This window comes from Ictidomys tridecemlineatus, chromosome 2, assembly GCF_052094955.1.
Source record: "Ictidomys tridecemlineatus isolate mIctTri1 chromosome 2, mIctTri1.hap1, whole genome shotgun sequence".
In the NCBI taxonomy this organism is placed as follows: Eukaryota; Metazoa; Chordata; class Mammalia; order Rodentia; family Sciuridae; genus Ictidomys; species Ictidomys tridecemlineatus.
In genome coordinates this window covers 56,480,283-56,504,136 of record NC_135478.1, presented here as the reverse complement: position 1 = coordinate 56,504,136, position 23,854 = coordinate 56,480,283, and the positions used below count along the sequence as shown (strand labels likewise).

Here is a 23,854-nt window from a genome sequence, read left to right as displayed (position 1 = left end):
GTTTTGGATTGCTTCTCTCTAAATGTTTGGTAGAATTCACTCGAGTCTGAGATTTTCTGTATAGGAATTTTTAAATTCTACATTTAAAAATTCTTAAATTCTAAAGTGTCTCCTTAGTGTTGATCCAGATTTCTGTTTCTTCTTGAAAAAAAAAAAAAATCCGTTTTAGGAGTGTGACATTTCAGCCAGGTGGTCTGATTAACTGGGTACCATTGCTAGAGTGTTCCCTGTTTTTCTTTAGCTGGTAGAAGGTCAGTAGTGGGGTGCCCTTTTTTGTGTCCTCCGTGTTTTCTCCCCTGCCCACTAGTCCAGCTAAAGGTTTTTCAATTTTGTTGATATTTTCAAAGAACCAATTTTTGCTTTGCAGTGATTTTTCTCATTTTCCTGTCCTCGTTCTTTCATTTCTGCTCAAATCATGATTAATTTCTTCTTCCTGCTTGCAATGGGTGTAGTTTATTCTTCTTTTTCTGGGTTAAAAAACTGGATTATTAGTCCTAAGCTTCTGTAATATAGGCATTTCCAGCAATAAGTCCACGAGCACCATTTTAGGCGCGGCTTACAAGACTTGACACGATGTGTTTAGTTTTCATTCGACTCAGAGCATCTTCCAGTGTCCCTGTGACTTTCTCTCTGCTGTGCGGAAGTACACTGCTTAATTTCCACAAGTTGCTTTCCAAATACCCTCTTCACTGTGGATTTATAAGTCATTCCATTGTCATTAAAAAAGATACTTTGTGTGATTTCCATCTTTTTAAACTTACTGGACCTACGTTTTGACCTAAAAATATAGTCTATCTTAGAGATTGTTCCATGTACATTTCAAAAGAATATGCTGCTGCTGTTTTGTGGAGTGTTCCACGGGTGTATATTAGAACTAGTTGGTTTATACTGTTGTTCAAGTCTTCCTTCTCCTTGTCCATCTGCCTAGTTTTTCTGCCTTAGCTTTTCATTGGAAATAAGAGTATTATTGTTACATTGTCTGTTCTTCTCTTTAGTTCTGACAGATTGTGCTCTACATTTTATAAAGCTCTGTAAGGTGCATATATTAAAAATGTTCATGGCTTCTTGATGGATTGACCCATTTGCATGATAAAATATTTTGACTCATATTGGGTGACTGTTTAATTGTCTTAGGATCTAAACTGCCTCTTGTAGGTAGTGTATACAGGGTCAAAGTTTTTTAATCCATTATGATTCCCCTTGCCTTTTGATCAGAGTGTTTAATACGTTTACTGTTTTGTTTTGTTGGAGGGGGGGTACTAGGTATTGAACCCAGAGGCACTTAACCACTGAGCCACATCCCCAGCCCTCTTTTGTATTTTATGTAGAGACAGGGTCTCCTTGAGTTGCTTAGGGCCTCACTTTTGCTGAGGTTGGCTTGGAACTCACAATCCTCCTGCCTCAGCCTCCTGAGACGCTGGGATTATAGGAATGCATCACCACGAGTATGAGGATTTCTTGTAGGTCAGGTCTGGTAGCAGTAAGTTTTCTCAGTTTGGGTGTTTTTTAAAATCTGGGAATGTTTTAATATCATCTTTATTTTTAAAAGGTAATTTTGCTGCACCTGAGATTTCCAGACTTTTAAAATACTTTGAATATTTCTCCCTCTTGACCTTCCCAGCTTTGAATAAGAAATCAGCTACAAATATTTTCGAGGATCCCCTGTACGTGATAAGTTGTTTATCTTGTGCTGTTTTGAAGATTCTTTGTCTTTGACATTTGACGCTTGACTATGATGGACCTAGGCCTTTTGAATGAATTTTGCTTAGAGTTCATTAAACTTTTCAGATGTGTGGGTGCATGTTTTCCATCCAGTTTATAAGTTTGGGTCCATCAGGGCTTCAAACATACCCTCTCTCCTCCTTGTGTCCTCTGCTTGGACTCCCATGGTCTGTGTGTTGTCATGCTGGATCTCTGTAGTTCTGTGTATTTCCTTCATTCTCTTTGATTCTCAGACTGGATATCTCTGCTGACCTGTCTCCAGTTCACTGACTCATCCACAAGCTCAGTTCTGCTACTGAGCCCTCTAGGGTGGATTTTTTTTTTTTTTTTTTTTGTAGATGGACACAATACGTGTATTTTACTTAGTTTTTTTTTTTTTTTTTTAATGTAGTCCTGGAGATTGAATCCAGAGCCTCACCCATCCTAGGCAAGTGCTGTACCAGGGAGCTACAGCCCTAGCCCTAGGGTGGATTTTGTTTTGTTTTCTTTTGGTTCTGGGGATTGAACCCAGGACCTTGTGCATGCAAGCCAAGCACTCTACCAGGAGCTATATCCGCCCTAGGGTGGATTTTTAATTTCAGTTACTATACTTGTAAATGCCATGGTTTGTATGTGGTTCATTTTTATAGTTTCTGTTCATTGATTATTTCTCTCAGGTAAGAAAGTGTTCTCATGCTTTAATTCTCTTAGACATAGTTTTAGTTTTTCAAGTATTTTTATAAATAGCTGGTGTTATTTAATAAGTCCAAGATCTCAATTTCCTCAGGGATAGTTTGTATAGACTTTTTTTTTTCCTGTTTCATAATTGGTTGTTGAAAATTGGACATTGAAGATAAAATAATATGCGCGGTAGCACAGGCCCCATCCCAGCTGCTCAGGAGTCCAATGCAGGAAGATTGTGAGTTCAAAGCCAGCCTCAGGAACTTAGCAGAGGTCCTCAACAACTCAGGGAGACCCTGTCTCTAAATAAAATACAAAATAGGGCTGGGGATGGGGCTCAGAAGTCAAGTGCCCCTGAGCTCAATCCCCAGTACCAAAAAAAAAAAAAAAAGTAAAATGACGTGGCAAGTCCACAAGGCAGATCTTCCCGTCCTCCCCCGGGGCTTGCTGGCCCGTCACTGTTCCTTTAGGGCCTCTCCTAGATGAGTGTTGTGGAGGCTCCTCTGTACAGCCCCTTGAGTTCCTGCTTGGCTTGCTAGTGAGTAGCCAATAGTTGGACACAGAAGTCCTTAAGTCACCCTCATCAGCAGATCCTGAGTCCTTCACCCAGGCCGTGTATGTATGTGCTGGCGTGAGCCCTCACTTCCTGCTTGTGCGTGTCCACCAGCTCAGCCCAGGCAAGAAACCAGGGCTCCCCCAGGTCTTTCCCGAGTGTGTGGCAGGTCCTGCAGGTTAAAGCACCCTCTCCCTGGGCTTTGGGTGACTGTCGGGAGGCCAGGTGAGTGGCAGAGCCGAGCCCTGCGCTTCTCTGTTGTCCTCTGGGAACCATGCGGTCCGGTTTCCAGGACCCCATCCCAGATCATCACCCCTGCATGTGGGTATGGCCTGCTGGACCTCACTCTGATGGCCTGCTGCTGGCATCTCAGTTTCTTGACCACGGTCCTGTTCACCCCGACGGGCACAGTCACCTTGGACAGTGGCATGATGACACAGTGGCCACTATTTTCATCAGATGCCTGGGGACAGGGCTTCCTGTGGTGAGCCTTCTTCGTGAGGGGGCTTTCCAGGTCTTGGCCTGACAGGTCACACAGTGACACTGCTCTGATGGGGCTTTGGGGGGAGCTCCACCTGCCCCCTCAATGGTTGCTAGCTGCTGAGTCTCAAGGCTGTCACAGAGCGGGGTGGAGGCAGGGGGGACAACACCAGAGAGCTCCTTTTTCTTTCTAAGAGGCCTCCATTTTCTTGAGTCCACACCCTGTGGATCGTTGTGTTTGGTTTTCCAGAAGTTGGAACCTTTGATTTTGACCATTTTTGCAGTACTTTCATCATTTTAAGGGAGTTCAGATTTCTTGGAATCCCAACATTCTGGACTCTATTGTGCCAGAGTCCTTTGTGCGGCCACGACAAGTGGCACCTCTTGTGTGGCCGTGTCCACAGGTGCAGTGGGTGTGGGCCTCCAGGAAGCTTCCAGAGGGCTGGATGACCAAGCGGGGTGGCCCATTTCTAGTCTAGGGGCGTGCTCAGGCCTCACCCGGTGGGTCCTGGTGTCCCTGGCCCAGTTTTGTGAGAGTGTGACAGCAGCTGGTCCCTGTCTCCTCACGGTGGCCCTTCTCTCCCCAGACGACTTCCCAAAGCCACAGATCATCACCCAGCCAGAGACGACCACGGCCGTGGTGGGCAAGGACATCCGGTTCACGTGCTCAGCGGCCAGCAGCAGCAGCTCCCCGATGACCTTTGCCTGGAAGAAGGACAACGAGGTTCTGGCCAACGCCGACATGGAGAACTTCGCCCACGTGCGCGCGCAGGACGGGGAAGTGATGGAGTACACCACCATCCTGCACCTCCGCAGGGTCACCTTTGGCCACGAGGGCCGCTACCAGTGTGTCATCACCAACCACTTTGGCTCCACCTACTCTAACAAGGCCCGGCTCACGGTGAACGGTAGGTGCCCCCGTTGGTCTCTCCCAGGCACCCTGCCCCGATGGCTGCCCACCTCAGAGTGGATGGAGGCAGACCTGCCATCAGACCGCACTGTTCCCTGGGCTCGCCCGGGGCAGGTGCTGCAGGTTAAAGCACCCTCTCCCTGGGCTGTGGGTGACTGTCGGGAGGCGAGGTGAGCGGCAGAGCTGAGCCTTGAACTTCCAGTTTCTAGGTCTCGCATCCCAGACCCTGGGGAAGCTGTGCCCTGAGTGGGTGGCACAGCTGTGGAGGCACAGGCCAGCCTGGACAGGGACAGGTCTCCACCTCTCAGGACAGCAGAGAGCAGGACAGGTGTGGGGGAGGGTGGGACGAGGTCCTAGACTCAGGAACCAGTGTGTCTGAGCGGCTCTCCTCAGGGCTGCTGTGTGTGGAGGGGGACGGGAGGAGCGTGAGTGGGCACCTCCCCACATCCTGGGAACCCGGAGAGATGTTTCTGATCATTAAAGTGCCAGTGACAGAGTTGGCTCGTGGATCATCAGAAGTGCCGGCAGACCCGCAGACCACAGAACAAACTTGCCCACACCCACAGGGTTGTCTTGGCGTATTCTGAGGGGGGCCTCACTGCCCCCTCAAGACTTGGGCACTAAGAGACTCTGCCAGGGCACCAGGAAAAAGAGGTCCCGGGGTGCGTAGCCACATCCCAGCCCTTTCCTATATTTTATTTAGAGACAGGGTCTCACTGAGTTGCTTAGGGCCTCGCTAAGTTGATGAGGCTAGCTTTGAACACGATCCTCCTGCCTCAGCCTCCTGAGCTGCTGGGATGACAGGCATGGGCCACAGCACCTGGCTGACCAGAGCAGCTCGGACAGGAAGCGTGGTGATGCCTGCCGTGCAGCTGGACACTGACTCTGGCGCCCCAGTGTTTGCTGAGCCTGAGCCAGTAAGCCGAGTGCTTCTGCCTGGGCGTGCTCAGCAGTGTGGCCCTCGCACACTGGGGGTCTCTTCCCCAGAGGTGTTCCTGCATCTGCAGCCAGCTGTCCCCTGACCTCCCCCTTTGTGTGCGTTTTCCAGTGCTGCCATCATTTACCAAAATGCCCCGGGACATCGCCATCCGGACTGGTACTATGGCTCGCCTTGAGTGTGCGGCCACCGGCCACCCCAATCCCCAGATTGCCTGGCAGAAGGACGGAGGCACAGACTTCCCTGCGGCTCGGGAGCGTCGCATGCATGTCATGCCAGACGATGACGTGTTTTTCATCACTAATGTGAAAATAGATGACATGGGGGTTTACAGCTGCACCGCCCAGAACTCAGCAGGCTCTGTGTCAGCGAATGCCACCCTGACTGTCTTAGGTTCGACCCTTGGTGTACTCTGTGTGTGTGCGTGCGCGTGTGTGTAGGGGTTTCAAACGGCACTGAGGGGAAGGCCTGCGGAATTGCTCTGTGGACCCTGGGGGTTACAGGAAGGCGTTGCTACTGTTTGAAATTTGAGGCTGCTTTTAGGATTTTTTTCCTCTTTTTTAAAAATAAATTTGTTTTTGATACTGGGGATTGAACCCAGGGGCACTTGACCACTGAGCCCCATTCCCCATTGTATTTTATTTAGAGACAGGATCTCACTGAGTTGCTTAGGGCCTTGCTAAGTTGTAGAGGCTGGCTTTGGACTTGAGATCCTCCTACCTCAGCCTACCAAGCTGCTGGGATGACAGGTGTGGACCACCACCCTGGCTCCTATCTCTAAAGGCCAGTGCAATGCCAGAGCCTTGAGCAACTAGTGACCAAAGAGCATGCAGTGTGGTCTTAGTTGAGAACAGGGACACAGGACAGTTTGGGAACAGAAGCCTTTATGACCAGAGATCAGCCATCTTCTGAAAAGCTTGCCGCTCTGATGGAAGCCCTCAGGTGGGATTGTGCATGTCTAGAGAACCAAGCAGACCCACAGCACTGAGGCCCCAGAGCGAGCGTGCCATCTCTTGATCTCTTGCAGAGACCCCGTCCTTGGTGGTACCCTTGGAAGACCGCGTGGTGTCTGTGGGGGAGACGGTGGCCCTCCAGTGCAAAGCGACCGGCAGCCCCTCCCCCCGCATCACCTGGCTCAAGGGGAACCGCCCCCTGAGCCTCACCGACAGGCACCACTTCACCCCGGGCAACCAGCTGCTGGTGGTGCAGAATGTGGTGGTGGAGGACGCGGGCCAGTACACCTGCGAGATGTCCAACACGCTGGGCACAGAGCGCGCGCATAGCCAGCTGAGCATCTTGCCCACGCCTGGCTGCAGGAAGGACGGGACCACCGTGGGCATCTTCACCATCGCCGTGGTGTGCAGCATCGTCTTGACGTCGCTGGTGTGGGTGTGCATCATCTACCAAACCAGGAAGAAGAGCGAGGAGTACAGCGTCACCAACACAGGTGGGCACCGTGGCCGCCCCTTTCCAGGCAGGAGAAGCCAGGTCCACACTCTTCGTCAAGAGCTCCCGTGCTCTGGGAACTCAGGACCTCTGGGAATGTGGTTCTGGAGAACTGAAGCCTCGGTCCTGCAGACACTGGGTTCAAACTCAGGGCAGAGCCAGAAATGGAACTGCCTTGGGGCTGGGGTTGGGGCTCAGCGGTAGCACAGTTGCCTGGCAAGAGTGAGGCACAGGGTTCGATCCTCAGCACAGCATATAAATAAATAAAATAAAGGTCTATTGACAACTAAAAAAAAAAAAAAAAGAACTTCCTGCTGACGTCGTCCTCATAAGCAGAGGTGGACTGTCTCTGACACCTCACAGTGCTGTGGTTAGTTCTGTCTCCCTTCCTGTCCCTCTTCCCCGTCTTTTGTGGTCTCACATGCTTTTGATCTGGGCTCAGGTTCGGCTCTGGTCTGGGAGGGCCTTCTACCTGCACCGACTCCACTTGGTCTCTGCGCAGCCCTGATGGCTGTTGCCAGGGGATCCTGTTTGGGGCCTGACGGTGAATGCGCATCTGTATCTGTTGTCCCTGAACCCTGATGTTTCATTTTCTTATCTCCTTGCAGATGAAACCATTGTACCACCAGATGTTCCAAGCTACCTCTCTTCTCAGGGGACCCTTTCTGACCGGCAAGAAACTGTGGTCAGGAGTGAGGGTGGCCATCGGGCCAATGGGCACATCGAGAGCAACGGTAAGGCCTCTGACAGTGAGGTGGAGCTCTAGGTGACTGTCCCCCGTAGGTGGAGGTGGCCTGTAGCTCCCTATTCAGGTGTCTGGCACTAGATGGGGAAGGAGTGTCAGGTGAACGAGGCGGCTGCCGGCCCAGGCCTCTGCTGTTCAGCTCAGTCCTGGTCTGTGCAAGCTCTGCAGAGGTTTCAACATCCTGTCTCTCAGGAAAGTCACCATCTGGGCTTAGCAGTAAGCCTCCCAGGCGGGATAGGCAGGACTGCTGTCAGAAACAGCTGAAGGGAAACCCCAGGCCCTGAAAACAAGCCCTGCTTCCACAGTTAGCCCTTGGTATCTGTGGGTTCGAGTACCTACACACTAGAAACATCCAGGGCAGAGAAGGTGACGAACAGGCAGCCTTCTTTTCCTTGTCATTATTCCCTAAAGACACAGTCCAACAGCTGTGTACACAAAGTTACGTTTTACTAGTCACGATGCTTAATCTACAGGTGACTTACATGGGACGGTGTATGTAGGTTATGTGCAAATGGTGTGTCACTGTATACAAGGGACTTGAGCATCCCTGGATTTTGGGATCTATATGGGGCTCTGGCACCACGAAGGTACCAAGGGATGCGAGTGCAGGGGCAGTGCCCACACCTGCTCTGTATTCCAGACTCTCAGGGAAAGCTCTCTGCAGGGGACGCTGTTTCAGTTGGTGGGAGATCGCGAGCGCTTGCTGAGCTGAAGGCGGGCCTGAGAGAGCTGCTCCTCTAACATGGCTGCTTAAGGGCTGCTTGCTGGGAAAGTGGTACTAGAAACAGGCCCGTTGCCAGCTTTGTGGTGGCACAGCAGTAACTCACCACTGATAGGGAGACTACAGCAGCAGCCCCACCCGTCCTGCTCCTCGGGCCCACTGAGACGTCCTCTGCAGTTTCTAACCCGGGGAGTCTGTTGCAGGTGCGTGTCTGAGAGATGCGGGCCTCTTCCCAGAGGTTGATGTCCACAGCATCACGCGGAGGCAGCCCAAGCTCTGCGTTGGGTACAGTAAAGAGCCCTGGAAAGTGACAGAAAAAGCCACTGGGACACCTAGTCCACCTAAGATGGGTAGGTGATGCTTCCACCAGGAAAAGCAATGCCTTTTTGAAATCAAGATCTGGGTTGACCACTCACTAAATGAAGAGGGGAGACGCCTACATTTCCATCTAGCACTCTCTGAACTTGGTATTTAGTATATAAACAGGAAGCTCTGGCCTGGTGCCCTTTTAATTCTAGAAGAGTGTGTCTCTTAGTTACTATTTATGGTACAGTAAACCTGAGCAAGAATTTTCCAGAATAATAAGCAACATAGGGGGTTTTAGTATCTGTTCACCACGGCTGTTTTGAGGTTAAATTTCTAATTGTTCAGAAAACTCTTAACCCTGCATGGTACCTAATTCAACTGTTGGAGTTTTTCTTTTTTCAATTTTTTTTTCTTTTTTTTTTTTTTTGCCTGTGATCACAGTAGCGTGACTACATTCTCTAAGTACAAGATTAGCTTAATCTGGGGCATGTGAGCATGAAGGACCCCATCTCCACTAACGGCGTGGCGTGTGCCCAGCCTTTTCGGTGAAAGTCTTTGGGGAGGGGGCGTTTGCAGGGCCGGGGGGCAGGACCCCACTTGGGTTCGGGCGGGTGGCCTGTTCTGTGGGGGTGGCTCTGACCTGGCCCATCTCTCCTTCAGAACCCAGTGTCCCTCTGGTGTGCAGTGACTGCAATGCTGACGTGGACAGTTACTCCAAGGAGCAGGCTCCACACCCTCAGCCCACATGCAGGGACAGCACACAGCCAAGTGCACTGCGTGGCCAGGATCCCAGCCAGGGCGACCGAGGAGACTCTCCACATCATCCTCGCAGTGGGGCCGGGGACGGGTCCCTCTACCCTAGCAACCACGACAGAATGCTGACATCCTTGAGGAAGCCGGCGGTGTCCCTAGATGGAAAAGGTGATCCCTTACTGTCCTCCTGGCCTCCCTGGCGGCTGCACTGGCCGCCACCGCTGGTCATGCTGGAACGCGGCTCTGACGGCCTTCTCTCTCCCCAGGGGGCTCCGCCTGGACTCTAGCGAGGCTGTGCGACGCGGACCCCGCAGCCCTGCAGCCCTGCCCTGCCTTCCCTTCAGGCAGCATGGAGCTCCCGGAGGCCTCCCTGGCCTTTCCTGCTGTCCCCAGCGAAGCCCAGCACTTGCTCCTTTCCAATGGCCACCTCCCCCAGGCGTGTGACTCCAGTCCTGAGTCCACACCACTGACAGGACAGCTCCCTGGGAAACGGAGGGGACCATTGTTGTCGGCACCCACAAGCTAGGCTCTGTCTACCTCAGCTCCTGTCACACCAGTGTCCACGGGAAGGAGAGGCGGGGAGGCCGGGAGGCGGCCGGGGTCAGCGTCGCTGAGCTGTACATAGTTGTCACTTCCGTGTGGAGCACGAGCCGGGCAGAGGACTCGCATCTGAAGCACAGAAATGCAAGAGGCTATTTGTGTACAAAAGGCAGAAAAAGTATTTGATACAGTTGTACATAAGAGTTTCCAGAGATTTCCTATATATTATATATCTTTGACAGAGGCTATTTTAATCCTTAGTGCATGGTTAACAACAGAATTATACAGTTTTGACAATATTATTTTCCTATCAGGTTGCTGTTTCCTTGGAGGGGGGTCGGTAATAGTTCTGGTGCCTTAGTGCATGGCGGGAATTTAGAGACAAGCCACGTTTGTTTCCCGGGGTTCCTGGTGGGTTTGGAAGGACGGGGAGTCCTTGGTGTTGTGTGCCCTTCGCAGTCACGTTCGGCCTGCGTTGGTGGCTCCTGCAATGTGCCTTTGCTGTGAGGGGCTTTTCCCTGGAGGCTGCTTCTTGAGGAGTGAAGGTTGCTAATCCACCACAAGCCATGGGTCAGGACGGTAGGCCTTTCTCCCTTCTCTGAAGCTCACGTTTTGTTAAAAGCAAATGTGGTCTTGTCCGTGTCGCCGGATTGTTAGCTGAGGCTTTTTATTAAGGCAAAGGCTGCTGGTGTTGGTACCTGTGGATTTTTCAATAGTGACGTTTTAATTCTGCCAATATAATATTACATTGGGGGTAAAAAAGATTAAGTTCTCACCTTCCAGGGCTAGCTCATGTCTACTGAGGAGCCTGAGCAGGCCCGTCCACGCCCTCCCCTTACACAGCAGGGACTGGGCATGGACTTCGTCAGATGTAGCCCTAGATCTGGGTGTGTTTGCACTTTTGAGACCTGTAGCTAACCGTCTTGTGAGTGCCAATGTGTAATTCACTGAAAATTACATTGAAACAAATAAGGTCCTTAAAAAGACTCAAAGTACATTTCTTTAACCAAAAAGCTGAAGGGAGATATTAGCCAAATGGCTACCTGTGTCAGATGTTCCTGTCAGAGGTCATCATTGTTCCAGAAGGTAATAAGCACATTTAGTTTTGTCCTCAACGGTTAACTGATAAATGTTACTTCCACAAAATATGTGAATTTGCTGCTTCTGAGAGGCAATGTGAAAGAGGAAGTATTACTTTTATGTACAAAGTTATTTATTTATAGAAATTTTGGTACAATGTACATTGAAAACATGTAAAATATTGAAGTGTCTAACAAATGGCATTGATGTGTCTTTAATAAAGGTTCATTTATAAGTGTTGAGCGTATGGCTGGGCGCGTTCATTCCTTTCCAGAGATTCCCTGGTCAATGCAGTCGCTTTTAATATTTTTTCCCAAACGGGAAAAATTAGGCAAGGCAGGATCATGTACTGTGGCTCCAGGGTAGACACGACACTGCTAGATTCCTAAGATTTCTCTCTGAATTTTTCTACACGTGGACTTCGTTAGTCAAGCCCTAAAATCCCCAAGTATGGTGACCTTTCCAGCTCATCTGTTCGCCTTCCAGGGATGAGCTTGCAACTGTAGGCCATGACCCCACTAAGAAAAAGGAAGCCCTGCTGTCCCCAGCGCTGGCCCAGGCCCCGTCTCAGCCTGGAGGCAGAGCCATGGAGCAGGGCTTGGCCTTCCTGAGGGACTGCTTGCCCCCATTTAGCCCCTGGGCCGCAGATGCCCGCTGCCTCTCACACACCACAGGGTCACCAGACACTTCTATAAAATACTAGGATCACGTGTTGTTCGAGGTGCCACCTGAGGGTCATTGGACACAGCCCCTGGTTACCAGGAAGAGAGACTGAGCAGGGGTGAGGGTGGTGCTTTCTGAACAGAGCCCTAACCTTACACCATGGGGACTGACCCCAGGGACAAACACCCACACACACAACCCCTCCCTGCATCTTGTTATTCTTTTCAAATTGTAACCATCAGGTGGCAGGAAATGGAAGATCAGATACAGATGAAACGCAAGCTCGCTGGCACTGCCAGGCGCATTTATTAAGGGTTCTGAGGGTCCGTTCAGAGTCCCACCATGACGCACCCACCATGACGCACTTTCTTCTTTGTGGCACACTGAGGACAACTGCAGCAGGCCTGACAGTGGTACCATGGCCTCAGGGTCACAGTGACGGCAGCTCTGGGCTTCAGCACAGATTCTGTGCTCCCGATTCTTCATGGACGTGCGCAAATGGCGTCCACTAGGAACCCTCTCTGCCCACTTGCGACAGCAGGCAGCGGGTCTGGTCGTAGGCACCCAGAAAGATGAACCCTCCCAGGCTGATGGAGGCCATCCGAGGGAAGACACCCGCAAATAACCTAGAGGAAAGGACAGTCACAGTGAGTGTCCAGCTGGCTGAACCCCCAGGCTCAGCGCCTGCTCATCAGGCCCTGCGTGGCCCTTTTTGAAACAGCCCTCAACGACATCCCCAGTAGCTTTGGGAGCTGGGCCAGCTGCCCGCGGGTGGCCGTGGCAGGACACCGGCTTACCCCTGAGCACCCCAGGGGGAGGCAGGGTCCTCTGAGCACCAGGCAAAGGCAGGGTACCTGTCCCACAGCTGCGCTCTTGAAGAGCTTCTGAGATGGGGAAGGGGACCCCTGTATAAGGAGTCCTAGGGCTGACTCCCAGGCCAGGCTGGCCTCTGGGGTCACCCTCAGGGAGGGCAGCTCTTGCCATCACTCACTCGCTTTGTGCTCAGAGACCCTCCAGGGATCCCGGATGTGTTCTTTTAATACCAGACAAGAAAGGGTGAGAGGCTTGGGGGGCGGGGGAGCAGCATTACGCATACAGTCCCTGGGCCTGGGCCACCCGTGCAATTGTGAACAGTTCAGGCACAAGAGCTGGCCCTGGGAACCTTCCATGGGTTATTCTTTATAACCTCCCCTGGTCACACAGGTATTTCTTCAAGTATGTCCACAGTGACACTGCTGTTGAGAAAAGAAAGGCTGCAGTGACCCTGGTGTGGTTCCCTGGGTCACGGCCATAGAAACACAGTCTACTGCAGGCAGCTGATAGGATGAGGCAGGCCACAGGCGCCACTCAAAATATTTACATGTAGGTATTGAAAAAACAAGTCCATGTGACCACGTGGTGACCAAAGAACTTGGGAGGGAGGCGAACAGCTGCTTGCTGTGGAGGTGACAGACTGCCCTGCCTATTTTTCTATAGCCTCTGGACCCTTTTACCAAGAGGAGTACTTTTGTTCACAGGAAAAACAACAAAACCAGAAATGGCGGCTATGCTAGTAGACTAGTGACGACACCCGGGACTAGGGCAGGAAGCTGAACCTCCTGTGCCAATAGCAGCTGTGCATTTTGAAGATATGGGGAGACCCCCGTGATGAGCCACTGGTAGCTGACAGGAAGGAATCCTGCTGGATGCCCTCAGCCCCTGGCTGCGAGGTCCACCAGCCTCCCCGGGGCAGCATTTAACACCTCTGAGGAAAAGGGGGCACTTTTTAGTTAGCTAACTCCAGGTTTAAATTATTAAGTAAAATACTACACTTAAAAAAAGAAATCCTCCTAAATTGCCTGAAGGCAACCATAAAAATTCACTAGAAGATCAAAAGACACTCAGCTCAGCATCATGCACATAGGTTTTGCATGAGGTGTGTGGTGGGGCAGAAACTCTGAATGATTGCTTTGGAGGCCACTGTGACCTGGCTTGAAAATGGACTCATCTCCCTGGTCAAGGCCCTGCAAAGAAGAAGGGCGCTGGGGAGAAAGGCATGGGAGACTGAGCCATGGGAGACCACACTGGCCCCTGACTCCTCCCTCACCATCTTCCTGGTTTCTAAGCCAGTATCTAGTCCCGCGATTGCCACTAACAAGCTCTGCTGCCCCTGGTCAGAGGCATTTGGAAGTAGTTTATGGTTTCACAAAATGACAACTGAATCTAAGGACATAATTGCAGCCTTAAAAGTGATCTGAACGGTGAGCACCCCAGCCAAAGGGAAGGGTGTGGTCCAGGGACCACAGATCACAGACCTGCTCCCAGCTTCAGCCATTATTACATAAAGGACAACCACAGCAGCTGACCAACAGAAGAGGCAGCAGGTGGGTCCACGGCAGGCAGGACTCCCAGCTGCTGCTTCACAACCTAGGACTTTCACCTAGGGAAAACGGTTGCTCCAGGGCACACATTCCAGACACATGCCAGAATCTCCTATGAAAGCCTGCCTACACGGAGGGAAGGTGGCCACCACCTGAACCCGCCACGAGAGGGCAGCAGCGCTCACCCCAGGGGGAGGCAGGTGGGAACTGGGCGAACTGGGCTGTGGGTAGAAACCGGACAGAGCAAGCGGGCTCAGCCATCCTCAGGGCTGACCATGCCCAGGGCCAGTATCTTTCCTTTCATTTGTTTTTTGGTCAAATTTCTTGTTGTCTTCTATCGTATTAATACAGGGCTGATTAAAACCACCTGCATCTTAAGTGAACACCTCTGCTGCCCAGGGCACCTTCCACAAGGCCACTCTGCACACTAACTACAGCCTCTCACTTCAAGGGTGTGCAGAAGATGAGCCGGAAAGCCACAGTACCTTTTCAGGACTGAAACTGGGCTCAAGAACAGAGACCAGCCCTTGGCCTGTTTTTGATACCATTTCTTTGCCTATAAATTCTGGCACTGCTTAGGTTTGGTTTTGTTTTGCTTTTTTTTTTTTTCCGGTCCTGGAGATTGAACCCAGGGGTGCTCTACCACTGAGCCATACCCCCATCCCTCTTATTTTTATTTTGAGACAGGGTCTCACTAAGTTGCCCAGGCTGCGCTCGAATTTGCAATCCTCCTGCCTCAGTCTCCCAAGTAGCTGGGGTTCCAGGTAACACCCTGGTCTATTAACCCTGGCAGTGGACTCCTAAGAGAAAGTCTTATTTTGACTTATTTGTAAGATCCCAATGTTTATAGATTCATAAATTTATATTGTGAAAGGAATGCTGGAACAACATCTTGAAGAGAGAGCCTGTTTGTTTGGGATGTGAAGCTAAAAAGTCTGAGGTGCTTGGCCAACAATACAGAACGACTCTCAACTGCGTGGGAAATTTGAAAGTACAGTCATGCACTACAAGGCAGCGCTGGCGGGGGCCGAGTGTGGCGGTGGTCCCAGGCGATTATGATGCAGCTGGAAAAGCACTAGCACCTCGTATTTTTATTGCTCCTTTTTGATGTTTAAATGTTTGGAGATGCGGCTATTTCCTATTACACTACAGCTGCCTGCAGCACTCGCTGAGGTGGTGGTGTGGCGTGCAGCCTAGGAGGGACAGACTGCCACACAGCCTGGGTTGGGGTCAGGCGACACCATTCAGATCTTTGGAGCACACTTATGTTTGCCTCACAACAAAATCACCTCCCAACAAAACAACAAATGATAGAAATCGCATATCAACACAGGAAATGACCCCATGGAGGTATGACTAGAATGTGCTGCTAATAAAGTACAAAAACCACAAATGCTTTCTTGCAACAATGTTCCCCTCCCTCTCCTGCATTTCTGCATTGTGCAACCAGGAGCTTATTTCTTGGTGGCTGCAGCCCAGATGCTGGCCTGCTAGCACCACAGTCAATGCTATGCAACACCAGGACGGACCAGACTGAGAAGCATCTGGGCAGGACACTGCACTGACTCGACTGAGCCATGTTATTTTTTCACGTGTGCAACAGCAAACAGAACATCCTGTACGATGTGAAAAACAGGACCTGGACCAGGACATAACCATAAGCAGAAGAAAGGAAAGGTCCGCCCCCATGGAAGGCAGATAGGAAGGGGCAGTGGAGCGGAGCGAGGCAGCTGAGCACTCGCGCTGTCCTCACCCTGCCAGCCCCTGTGACCGCCAGACCCCACGCAGGGCAGAAAGCACGTTGCCACCGGCTACGCTGGAACCAGCCTGCAGGAAAAGACAAAAAATTAATTACCTGCTGCCTGGGCCTAAGGTCGCTGACTCCCAGATGTCTTCAAATACATGCCTCATCCCCACCCTCACATAGGACACAGCTGATCCGGAGTCAGGACTGGGTCTCGCCCCCTGACAGTGCTTATACTCAGTCTCACAGGAAAGCAGTGATGTGGCCCAGGCCACCCCAGGGGACTGGCTTTTCAGAGCTGACACACAGCTACTTTGGAAGCAAAATAACAATCTGAGGAGGACAGGAGTCACCAGAGTAAACAGTGTAATTAAGAAAGCTGCCCATCTGGCTACAAAACACACTGAATAAAGAGCATCAAGTTCAACTTAAACCTGAGCCACTTTCCAAGGTTTGGTCCTCTCCACCTAAATTCTACAGCTCTGTTCTGTTCACATCTGTTTCACAAGGATGGGACTTTTAAAAAAAAAACTGTTTTGGTCCAGATCTGTTATTCGTATGGTATTTCTTGAACTCTGTCTAGCTTTTTCTTCTTTCAACCATTTTTCTTTTTTACAGTTTTGTTTGTTTTGTTTTGTAGCAACTCTGATAAGGGTTTTATCTGATTAAAACACTGCACAGGTTCAGAGCCCACAGCTTAGCTGCCACAAGGTATGAAGCTATCAGCCTCTCAGGGCCTTAGGCCTGTCACCAGGAAAAATAGATTTGAAAATAAAATTCAAGGCTAAGGCCTTCGGACCTATTTACCTCCACAATGTAGGTGAAAATGACCAGAAGATGAGAAACGCCACAGGACACATTTGTCATAGTGATCACCATAGCTAATGGGACTTCCATGTTAGTTTTAAGAATGATTCACAGGTGCTTTTATTTGCTTCACATACTTGCAAGACCTGGCACCGACAGGTATGTCTCCACAACATTATTTTCTACTTACCTTTGCCAACATGATTCTTGTCTTTGCCACATCTAGAGGGGTGGTGACTGCAGCTGCAAAGCCACCTGTATAGAGAAAACCCAGCAAACAGTGAGATGGGACTGCACCAGATGGCGATTTCATAATCGTTACTTCATAACTCCTCAAAACCCTGCCAAAGCCATTTCTTCATCCTGATGTGCACTCGAGCACTCGGGAGCAGGATGCACACCTGCAAGATCTCAAGCCACATGCTTCATTTCTTTTGCAGTGATGGAGAACTGCACTTAAAAGAGTAAAAGTGAACGCCTTCCCCACTAAGGGAACAAAACAGTGCCCTCCGGTACACCCGGCTCCTTCCAAGGCCAGCCAACGAACTGGTTTTGTATATGATGTACACGGCCAGGTACCCACAGATAGTGGGGCGTGCACGGCCCCCAACAATTCTCGGGGGCCATGTTTCCACTGGCCACTTAAACGGACTCCAAATGCTTCTATCATTTCTTCTGTGGATAATATAAAATTAACAGAGTTCTGTGTATCATGTGAGATTTAGGGTGTAAATGGCTGAATCCTTCAAGTTAAGTGTATGCCCCTGGCTTCTAGTAACATGCTGAGAGAAGCAACTGCCCTTCCAGGCTCATCTGCAGCCTCCAGTCCTCGGGCTGCAGCAGGCATTCTAGCTCCGGGCTGCCTTCCTACCCGCTCTCTTGTGTTCCCTTTCTGAATGCCACCGCAGCCAACTTGTTCACAGATTTTAACAAGGTCTGTTTCTGAGGCACAGAAATCAAAAGACTTTAAAAAACCCTACAGTTTATGATGTCAATATTTTATTTCATGTGGTACAAAGACATGTGAAACCTGAAGGAGAGAGAAATAACGAATCCTAAAGAAATGTCAAGATCATTGTACTGTCATGTGTTAAAAAAAAAAAAAAATCCTAAAGGGCTTTCAGAAGATTCAGCTGCCCAGATCCAGGCGGGGGAAGGGCGGCTTCACGAGGGCTGAACACTGGGAAGGGGGTCCAGAAACAGCTCTACCCCACCCCAACTGCTGTGGCTGGAGGACAAGAGGGCCATCTGGTCTCTGCCAAATATCTTTCTAAATAAGACCATGATGGAGACCCTCCTTCCTATGGTAACATTTATTATGACAGAAGTGTGCCAAGGTGGCCCATCCATGCGTTCAGCCCTGTTTTTGAGTTTTCCATGAATGTCACCTTGGGGCCGGGGAGTGCCAGTTCACAGGAATATTAGATTGCTCTGTGCTGCGGCCTCTTTAGGATTAGGAAAGTGTGAGTTACTTGGATCCAAATCCCAAGGTTGCCTGAAATTCAGAAACTTATTAAGAAACCTCAGATATTTTCAAATTTTGTGGACCGAGTCCTAAAGCATACATTGTGCCCTAGAAAACCAGATATACTTTTAATTAGAATACAGTCCAGAAAAGCTTCACATCCATCCCAAATTACAACAAAACAAACACCCTAAGACAGAAGCAAAGGAAGCAAAGGCCACAGACCCCTCTTGTCCCCGCTTCCCACTCCAGAGCAGCTCCCCTGACCGGCGGCAGGGCTGGCAGGCAGACCTACCTGGAGACTGGTCTTCTCCATGGTCAGGAGACCCGAGGCTTAAGTCCCTGCTCTGCAGATGACCGGCCTTAGCTTAATCACTTATTCCCTGGCTACAGCACTTTCTGAGGGAGCCAGGCCCTGTATGGGGAGCCTGGAGAGAAAAGCGGCCTGTGGAGGCTGGACACCATGCAGAGCTGACACCTGCTCTTCAGGCCACTCCAGAAGCAGCACCAATGGCCACTGGTTTCCATTGCCTCAGAGACCTCATCTGCACCACACAGCACAGCAGTGACCAAAGCACTCTGCTCCAGGTGGGCAGAGGTAATGAGTGATTCTTCTTCATTCCTCTGGCCCAGTGCACACAGTAGGCACTTACTATGTATGACAGCTCTTATTATGGCTTCAAAAGTGTACCAAAAAAAAAAAAAAAAAAACACCTGTCAGCTCGTCCTCTAAATAGCACAAGAAGGGACAAGAGCACTAATCTGCACAGTACCGCTTCCTGTCTACAGCCCTCCAAACACTGTCGCTGCCTAGGTGGCCTCAGGCCCAGGTATTACATTCCCATCTGCCAATGGCTGAAAAGCATATCTTCACTCCAAAAGCTGCGCTCTCCCCACTACCTAACGGCTCCCTGTGTAGGATAAGCGAAGTAAGATTTGTCTGATGGTTAAAACTCATCTTTCTATTTGAAAATGTTCACAAACTGCCCTAAACCAACTCAAAAAGTACTAAAACTTGACAAGGAAAATTTAATAATCTGGATACTGCAAATCAAACTCACTCTGGCCACAGGCGAAGGTTTACCACCCTTTACTGTGGACGCCTGCCAATATTCTCTTAGAGATTTATATTTCATAAAAGTAATTGAAAGAAAAGTTAAACACAGAAACACATTTGCCTTGATAGGCCCTAATTTTACTGCCATGATGGAAACTGTATGTTTTATGTAAGTCAATTAATAAATCAATTTGAACATACGCAAACATCAGACTGCTTCAACTTACAGACCTCACAATGTTTCTGAGAAGCTGCAAAAAGAACTTGTGAAAATAAAATAGCAGACTAGCCGGTTGTAACGGGTAGATAGCAGGGTGTGGACTTTCAGTTAAAATGTAGTTATTTTCTGCATTTGACTTAAGGGAGCTGTAAGCTACTGGTAAAAAACACAAAGAACACGCTAACATGTCAGACGGGAAATAACTCCCCGGGACCCAAGAATGGGCTGCTCTCGGGCTCACAGCACGTGTGAAGCCATTCCCTGTGCGCTCCTAGGAGCTCCACCTCTGGTAGCTCTACTGAACCTCAGGCGGTACCTGCTTGTAAGCGCCACATTCAGGGTAACCTAGACTTTGACAATAAAACCACCTCTCACTCTTCCTCAAGGAACAAACGCAACCTTGACCTTTGTGGTCAAAGGAGCCACCTTCCTACAGCAGGCTTGGAGTGTGATCACCCAACTTGCCTGAGGATGTGGCAGGGCTGTGGTAGGAAAGCACAAGCCCAGGGGGCCCTGCTGCCCTTCCTGCTCCCCTTCCCTCTCTGGGCTCAGTCTGGGAGGAACAGAGCACTGCCTACAGCAGTGTAATCTCCAAGCAAGTGTGCACAGTGTGGTTCGTGTGCATTTTAAAGACTGTGCCAGGCCTTGTCATTTGTTACCCAAATAAGAATGTCAAGCCTGCTGAGAGAGAGAGCTCTCTCCCCCGAAATCCTCTTCTCTCTTAGAGAATATAAGAAGGTGTTTATTATAAGAAATTGATCAAAAACATTAGAGTACCAAATAAAACAAGAGTGGTAAATGTCCTAATTACTCAGATAGCATATGGCTTTATGTTTACAAGTTAGCCAGAAGTGAGGAAGTTGGCAAAGTCCCTTTTTCTCCTAGCTTAACCCCTGACCAGAAGCCAAGGGAATTTCTGAGCATGACAAGCCATCAACACCTCCAATCTCAAGAGACATTTCTGGATATTTGCACCAACCAGTTTATAAAACAAGCATGGAAGAGTGCCAAGGGTGGCAGAGAGCGGGTCACTGGCAACAATTCAGCCCATTTAAACTTGGAAAAGCACACAAGGAGAACTCTGATTTCTGATTTGGGGGCGAGTCTCATCATGCTTTTATGGCCATGTAAGGTAAGGAGTCTGGAGGTGAGGCATCGGGGCCTGCGTAAGCCCTTACTCAACCTACAGGGCAACCAGCTCTTACTATGGCTTCCTCACGGCCTGGGTGGTTTCCAAATGGAGTTTATCAGCTGTGATTTAAAATAGTAACTTTGTTCTTCTGGACCAATGTTCGTGCCAAATAAAATTTCAACAGAAAGAGGGATATAAACAAAAACCATATTTAATATATGTGGATTTGTTTCCAACAGATTTTTTTGCAGGCCTTGGACAAACTGAACACCTTCACTTATCAGAACCTCACCTAAATCTATAAGCTGTGAGAGACTATCCTTCTGTGTAGTAGCTTTAGCATACAGGACATTAGTCTTTCAATGTAATTGAAAGGATAAATCATTACAATAGCTTTTCATTTTCTGGGTGTTGCTTGTTCTGACTGAAAGAGTAACAGCTCTGACAGGTGTTGAGTCTGATGGATCACCAAGTGTCAATGTGTACAGAATTTCACTCAACCTGAGGAAATCCCTTGAGTGGTTGTCCCCATGTTAGTTACAGGTAAGGGAACTGGTGCTCAGGAAGGCTCCCCATTCTCCCTCAAGAGTTAGGGCACCTAGAGGTTTGCCTGGTCAGTCAGATTCGAGACTCTGGGCACCTTACTCCCCTGCCCCTCATCCAGGTGCCCTCGGCTGGCTTGGGAGCGAGTTTCTGGGCTCCTTAAGGGAGCCTCCTGAGCTGGGGCGGCAGGCTCCTACTACAGCACACATATTAAACTTTCCTTCCTCTGACAAATGGGAGTACTTAGTGTAGAGTATTATTCAAAAAAGGAACTAACTGTAATGAATGGCAATTTCCTGGACATACAATATCAAAGTATCTGCAAGCAGATCTTTGAATTACTTATTTAACGAACGTGACAGCAGAATCCGTACTCACTTCAACACATAAAGTTTTAGGCTATTGTTAACATTAAGAAGTAGCCTTCCTAATTCAGGGTAACTAAATTTCCATAATGCTCACTCTGTCCCCAGGCCCAGGAAGCAGTCAACAAAAACGCACACTGTTCTTTGTGGCTGGGTGATAGACCCCTGACCTCTGGGAATGAATCAAGACCACCTACTCCTTTAACACAGCTAATGACCAGGTGTCACGTGGAAACAATTACCCATCATAATCAATCTGGGTTGATGTCACATCTAGAGACAAAATAATCTACAAGTCAAATGGGTTTAAATATTAATAAAGAATCCTATAAGATGTATGTTTTCTGTTTTTCTAATAGCTATAAGAAAAAAAAAACAATCCAATAACCATTAAGAAAACTGGAAAAGAATTATTTTCAGGGCTGGGATGTAGCTCAGTGGCAAAGCGTCTGCCTTGCATTCGCAAAGCCCTGGTCGACCCCCAGTTCCAAAAAAGACAAAAAAAAAAGAACCCCACCAAAAAAAAAATAAGATTAAAAAAAAAAAAAGAATTATTTTCCAAAAAAGTCAACACCCTAAATCTACCTACTTGTCAATTCACCAGCTTTGTATCTAAACTAACAGTTCATCATTTTCTGGGAAATTTCCACCTCATTTTATTACAACTGTTAATTCTAATTTGCCCTTTTTTTGTAACAACAAAATATATTTCTCTCTGAGGCTTTTAAATGCATTACTTATTAAATTCTTTAAAGCATCTGAGTTCTCATTAAAATCTCACTGGAAAACTCCTATGACTGAGTGATCGATAACACAATACTGCATATTGTCACTCAGCCCTTGCTTTATTGTCTTGGAAATGGCCAGATGTTTGGATGGCCATATTTTCTACCCAAGTGCAGTTTAGCCTTCGGTAAGCTGTGGAGTGGCCTCTGCTCTCCTGACACTAGTTAATCTACCATGCTGTCAAACATGTCTCACGGACCGTGAATCACTGCCTTTTGCAAAGATCGCTTCAAGCCCGAAGCCCTGCTCCAGGCAGGCAGCTGTGTGCTTCCCCTGCACCACAGAAAGCCTCTTCCCACAGAGGACTTTGTAAATCATCTTTAAGATAATCCAAGAGCCTGAGTGAAGGCTTTAATAAAGATAAAAAGAAAAAAGAAAAATTTGTCAAAAACAAATTGGTTGTCTTTCAGGTAGACACCTTGAGCAGCTGGGTCCCCCCACCCGCCCAAGACACTTTCTTTTCTCAAACAGCCAGAGAGGCTCTCTTCATCTAAGCAATCTGAAATTTCTAAAGAATGTTGTTTTTGCATAGTTAATATTTTCACATTTTCTCCCCTTCTTTGGTCTTTCCCAGTATAATATAATCCTTTGCACCTGCAAAAGCTCCACAGACCGCTGACTGCCAAGAATCCACCCCATGCTCCTGCCGCCAGGACCAGAGGGCCTGTGTGGAAGGAGAAAGAAAAATACGAGTTATTAAATCTTTGAATTTATCGGAACCTCCTGTGGGTTAGCTCTGGGGATGGGAACTTAAGTGAGAAGCTATTTTGGTGGCATTCCTCACTGATGACATAAGCAATTTTCCCAAGGACTGAACTGCATTCTAAAATCAGTCAAAGAATTAAGGGTGACAGTTACATTACAGTGCTTATAGGAAACACTTTTCAGAGACCATTTCATACATACAGACACTATTATTTAAGACAATGAAAAATTCTACATATTTCCCATGTAATTCTAAACATGTAAATACCATAACTGACAAATTAGTGGATGCCAAATTCCTCAGTTCTTTTTAAAGTCCTTATTCATATTGAACAGTATCTTAATTTAGTTACCTGTTGTATTAATTTAAAATATATCCAAACATTTTGTATACTGTTCAGATTTGTTTATGGTGCTGGGGATTGAACCCAGAATCTCACACATGCTAGGCAGGTGCTCTACTACTGAGCCACCTCCCCAGCCCTACGGTCCTGTTCATGTTAAAATACCCATGCCAAGTTCAAGACTGAGTGAAATGATGGCAGACATGGCACCTTGCTCACTGAGAGTTTATAATCTAGTACAAGACAAGAAAAGTCACAGAAATTGAACGATGAGTCAAGCACTGATCTAGTGTCTAGTCATCTTTTAAAGCCCAAAGTTTGCACAAGAACGAGGAGTTGGGTCCCGTATTATCCACCTTTTAACAAGGCTCTCTCAGAGCAGAGCCCTGCATAATGTTCCTTAGCTTTAATAAGATAATTAGCATTCAATGAACTATACATATTTTAAGTACACAATTTTGAAAACTTTTGCCGTGCACATGTGTGAACACATACAATCTTTGCTACAATTAAGACACTGAACTTACCTATGACCTGAAATTTGTATGTCCCTGTGGAACTCCTCTTCCTGACCTTTCTCACTGCTCTCTAAGCAATTAGACCTGTCACTATACAATAGTTTGCCTTTTCCAGAATTTTATGTAAACATAAGCACATACTATTTTTTTTTAAACTCTGGCTTCTTTCAGAATAATCATTTTATTCATGTCACTGCAGATATCAACAGTTCATTGCTCCTTCTATTGGTAAGTAATGTTCCATCATATGGATGTCCCTTAATTTGTTTACTGACTTGTCGACAGACACCAT

General features: G+C 48.5%; 2 protein-coding genes across 8 annotated transcripts in view; one reads left to right on the top strand and one right to left on the bottom strand.

The window, feature by feature from the left end:
- Positions 1–11,093, top strand: part of Lrig1 (leucine rich repeats and immunoglobulin like domains 1) — a 127,532-nt gene extending 116,439 nt beyond the window's left edge. Inside the window, exons 13-19 of one of the 2 annotated variants that reach the window (XM_005335321.5) lie at positions 4,003–4,323; positions 5,374–5,655; positions 6,290–6,709; positions 7,317–7,442; positions 8,378–8,524; positions 9,141–9,401; positions 9,500–11,093. In XM_005335321.5, the coding sequence (XP_005335378.2) occupies positions 4,003–4,323; positions 5,374–5,655; positions 6,290–6,709; positions 7,317–7,442; positions 8,378–8,524; positions 9,141–9,401; positions 9,500–9,759 (1,817 nt within the window). In that variant the 3' untranslated portion in view covers positions 9,760–11,093. The remainder of the gene's footprint in view (positions 1–4,002; positions 4,324–5,373; positions 5,656–6,289; positions 6,710–7,316; positions 7,443–8,377; positions 8,525–9,140; positions 9,402–9,499) is intronic. The other variant, XM_078038633.1, reaches the window with a different exon arrangement.
- Positions 11,094–11,787: 694 nt separating this feature from the next.
- The window catches only part of Slc25a26 (solute carrier family 25 member 26), a 130,406-nt gene continuing 118,339 nt past the window's right edge, over positions 11,788–23,854 (bottom strand). For all 6 annotated transcript variants that reach the window (XM_040289592.2, XM_005335322.5, XM_013362876.4 and 3 more), the window contains 4 exons: positions 22,590–22,659; positions 16,618–16,682; positions 15,630–15,703; positions 11,788–12,142 (listed from right to left, as the gene is read on the bottom strand). In XM_040289592.2, coding sequence (XP_040145526.1) covers positions 12,025–12,142; positions 15,630–15,703; positions 16,618–16,682; positions 22,590–22,659 — 327 coding nt within the window. In that variant the 3' untranslated portion in view covers positions 11,788–12,024. The remainder of the gene's footprint in view (positions 12,143–15,629; positions 15,704–16,617; positions 16,683–22,589; positions 22,660–23,854) is intronic.